At 37.7% G+C, this 4,324-nt stretch overlaps 1 protein-coding gene across 1 annotated transcript; it reads right to left on the reverse strand.

Moving 5' to 3' along the window:
• Nucleotides 1–803: 803 nt before the first annotated feature.
• On the reverse strand, nucleotides 804–3,798 carry LOC122033866 (COBRA-like protein 1). The gene is made up of 6 exons (XM_042593022.1): nucleotides 3,561–3,798; nucleotides 2,831–2,910; nucleotides 2,255–2,714; nucleotides 1,977–2,136; nucleotides 1,617–1,894; nucleotides 804–1,319 (listed from the first exon to the last, which is right to left on the reverse strand). Exons 1-6 carry the CDS (start codon nucleotides 3,676–3,678, stop codon nucleotides 1,036–1,038), a joined length of 1,380 nt encoding a protein of 459 aa, XP_042448956.1. The 5' UTR covers nucleotides 3,679–3,798; the 3' UTR covers nucleotides 804–1,035.
• Between the last annotated feature and the right edge of the window lie 526 nt (nucleotides 3,799–4,324).

A 4,324-nucleotide genomic window follows, 5' to 3' on the forward strand; every position in this document is an offset into this window, starting at 1 on the left:
AAAGAAAGAGAAGTGAGAAAGACACGAGACCTTTCCAATTCGGAGATCTAGTGTTGGGAAGCCATTGATATATGGCATAAAGACCTACAAACTTTCATTCTCTTCTTCTTCATTAGCCAATTCCTACATGCTCTGATCCACCAAGAATATGCATCGCGATCGTTTGGGGAAAAGCTCTGCTTTGTTGGTGGTTTTTTCGTCGCCAGAATGCTCTTCTTTTATGCAGGTTTGTGTTTGATTTTCTACCTAGAAGCTTTCAAATTAGTAGAATTTCCTTTCTGGTTTGTAGGGATGATGCACATTATTGCAAAACTTCATATGCAGTATTACAGAAGATTATCATTAAACTCGTATTTCATTGAATCTAAGCAAATTCAATACTGATGTTATATTATGTCTCATCTTTAAGATCGAAGCTAGTTAACTCTTGAGTTCTTGTCATACTTGTATGAAACGAATATCAACCATTTCCTCCACTATATGCAATAAAATAGTGCACAGGTGCTTTGAAGTATTCCATTTGTGCTTAATATCTTATTAAGATTCCCAATTCGTCAACCGAACCCTCTAATCAGCCTAAGATTGTACAATCAACACAGGATGACACATCCCATCTGTAGCTGTATATGAAGCAAAAGAGCTAAAGAACCGGATATGATCAATCATTTTTTGTTTGTATGGCTCTTTCCTCAAATATTGATTAGCTCAAACATGACATGCTTGTGTGTTTATACCAATATATATTGAAATGAAAATATGCAATTAAAGCTGGGCAAAGGTGAACTATGAAACCTACAAAGTCATAAAATAAAAAAAGTACTCTTTCAACAACACCCGTTTGTCTGCTAATAGCTTTTACAAATATGAGTTACTGTTTTCCCCCATTTCTCTACAAATAATACAGAGGCATAAATTACAAAGAAAATACATTAAAACTCATTTTGCTACCAAATGGAATGACAATATCAACGCACATATACCTGTTCCAGAAGCTTGAGCGAGAACATTTAAAATGCGACAAACTCAAATTTCTTACTAGGCATTGATTAGCAACCAAGTCAAAGCAGCAAAAAGGGATATCAACAATGTGCTCTTCAATTGTGTGGCTGTGTTAGGTAACCACGGATATGAATCTGGAGACGGCATGACACAGTTGTCGCCATTGAAGTAGATTCGACGGGGGAAAGCCCAGCCTTGATGGAAGGTAAATGTTGTTGGATCCTTTCTGAATAGAAGTTCTGATTGTACATTTCCATAAGGTCCAGCTTGCATGAGGAAGTCATTGTAGAATTTTACACCCCAAAGCATAGCAGTATCATCTGTCATATCAAATTCAATCCAGATTGTTACTATAAATAAAAGAACATTAGGAATCACCTATCTTAATCCTATATGCTTAGGAGTCGATTAAATAGGTAAAAAGATGTTATCATAGAAAACTTTGCAATTTCTTAGCAAACATGTAAATCCAGTGATGAGTTGCACCATTGTGAAGATTTTCACAGGGACGGGTTTATTGCATTGGGACACTATCCTGCCATTCGCTCCCTTGGAATCAAGAAGCAAACCTCTAAAGAATAATTATGGAAACATAAAGCTGAATTTTAGAAACTTACTTATGCCTCCATATGGCGTCAGTGATTTATAATTGTAGCTAAAAATTGTAGTGATATTGTCAAAGTTAGGATGCTGGATAACAAGATTCCACTGTGTATAGTTCATCCGATAGTTGAAATTTGTTATTGCAATCTTCACTCGCCAGTAGTCCTTGTAGTTAAGTTTGACATGCCAATGAACTCTTATTGGGCACATATGTGAGGTGCACTGCACCAAAGGTGTGTAGCTGTTTTTGTCAACGGCATTTACTGCAGAGGCTAAATAAGGGGAATCAGGACTGCAATGGAAAACCAGCACATCATCAGTGGACCAATTAAAATGGTGTAGCAAGGGAATCGGCAATTTGCATTAGAACTCACTCTACACAGCTCCCTGGTTGAGTTGCATTATTCTGGCAGCCACATGTACATGTGGGACAGTTAACGATTGTGTCATTGTAGAAAGATGAGAGCGACACACAGCAAGTAGGAGTCTTCTGAGCAAGAAACTGAGAGTATGTACATGTCACGTTCCATGTCACTGCAATTAAAATCAAAGAAGATATCAGCAAAGGTTTGATCAAAGTAGTCTAAATATCAGCAAAATTTTGCAGACCCACATTCCAAATTTATTTTGCAATTGATATTTGATAACTTACTCAAAGCTTGGGTTGTTCTCCTTCCATCTTGCGTAACAAATTTAGTAGGCTTTACAATTTTTCCTATCCCGCATGTGTACCCTGGTCCTGGAGCCTTTAGGGTGAAGTTTTTGGGCACACGGACGGTCTTGTTGGTGGTTCCTGATGAGCCAACACTGACCTGGAATGAACTTGCAGCATTGGCTGGATCTTGAACCCAGGAGTTAATCACCCCTCCTTTGCAGCAATTGGCAATTTGCTGATTGTAAGGTGTTCCAGGAAGGAGATCAACAATTATTGGATCCTTCCTACAGCAATGTGGAAGGTTACCACCCTTAAAACGCGAGCAATCACCCTGGTCAGTGGTCTGTGCTCCTACCATAGACCAAATGACTTCCTTCTTTTGCCAGGTCCACCCAAGGGTCCATCCAGGTGCTTGGATGTGACGATATTGCTGGTAATTGAACATTGTCACAACAGCCTGAAAGAATCCACATATCCATATTTGAATGCAGTTGCAAATTATTTGGTGCATAAACTTGTAAAACATACAATTTCAGGACTCTAATTAAGGTAGTAGCTTCAACTTTTACTTACAACATAACCATCAGGAGTCCACTGCATAACGTCCCATTTGATTGTTATATTTCCATTTGGGTCCAGTGCATCATAAGCTTCTGTCAGACAAAAGACGACATGGAGAGAGATTATTAGAACATATGGAACTGTGATAAATTCTTTGAATCTGCCAAATAGAGAATTGAAATAGACTCCGATTAACCTTCTAATTTGTTTTTTTTCCCAGTGTAACAATACAATTCTTCATTTTACAAGGATATCACTTTAATTATATTCTTTCCCAGAACTCTTGTTAACAATTATAGACTCCCTGCCACTGTTGCAGCTGATGAGTTGAGATAAAATTTAATTTTTTTTCATAGTATGTTGACCTCCCTTAACAGTTTATGAATGCGAATAGTATGTTTCTTAATTATTGATCAGAACCGACATAGAAATATTCCTGAGTCTGATTGCTTGGAAGATGCATATTTGGAGAGTGAGGCTGGAACAATCATCACAATTTCAAACAGAAGAAACTAAAAAAGAGGTGATTCTTCTCTTTGGAAACATGATAAGAACAAGTTTTTGGAAACAAATTATCAATAAAAGCTTTCAATTTAAAGCCGATTCGATATTTCTCTTTAATTTCTGCATTTACCGCCGCAAGTTTGAGCTGATCAAGGAGCACCAAACTCGAGGAAATCATCTCTTGAATTTTAACCTAAGAAAAACCACCACTCCGAAGGGAACAGAACCGAGAACTGACCTGCGGAAGGGATCAGAGAGGAAAAGAGCAGGAAGAACAGGAAGGGAAGGGCCAATGACGCGAACTTTGCGATGGATCCGGCGACACTAGACATGGAAAAGCTCAACTCCCTCTCCATCGCCGCCCGCGGAGGTAAGCTAGCTCTCAGATCTGCACGGCAATGGAGGCAGAGAGCAGCAAAGCAACAGCCTTCACTTTTGTAATAGAACCTTGAAGTCGCCCAACGCACAGCCGTCACACACTCCACGTAACGTGCTCTATAAAATATTTTTAAGTAAAAAGGAAATTTACTAATATAACCTCGTATTTACATTAATTTGCTTAAGCCTAAAACCAATAAATCATGAAGTGGTTTTGGATCTAATCACTTTTCAATAATTTCTCTTCACAACTTCACAAACATATTGATGTAGTGGTTAGATGCAATTCAACTATTAAGGTGAATAGAAAAAGATGTTTAAACAGAAAAGAAATTAGATAAAAACAAATTAAAGCTGTCGGTGGGAAATATTTTACATGAAAAATAAGGCTCAAATGAATGTGCATTTTTCCATAAGAATAATAATTGTTAATCCCATTCCTGTCATTGTTCGGCGCCAAGTAGCCATCAAAAAAATGGACCGACATGCCTTTGTATATATATATATCTATTAAAAAATAAATTTTCACACCCACCATGGAGGACCCATGGATTTGAGCCTAAATACCAACCATCTAATTTCTAATGTTTCTCAAAATGTGGCACTTTGCATTGCACTTGCTCA

This window comes from Zingiber officinale, chromosome 1A, assembly GCF_018446385.1.
Source record: "Zingiber officinale cultivar Zhangliang chromosome 1A, Zo_v1.1, whole genome shotgun sequence".
NCBI lineage: Eukaryota > Viridiplantae > Streptophyta > Magnoliopsida > Zingiberales > Zingiberaceae > Zingiber > Zingiber officinale.

Coding starts and splice junctions, on each gene's coding strand:
- LOC122033866 (XM_042593022.1), bottom strand. CDS start 3,678: ATGGAGAGGGAGTTGAGCTTTTCCATGTCTAGTGTCGCCGGATCCATC. Junction 2,911..3,560: donor CTCTCTGATCCCTTCCGCAG/GTCAGTTCTCGG, acceptor TTTGTCTGACAG/AAGCTTATGATGCACTGGAC. Junction 2,137..2,254: donor GAGAACAACCCAAGCTTTGA/GTAAGTTATCAA, acceptor TTTTAATTGCAG/TGACATGGAACGTGACATGT.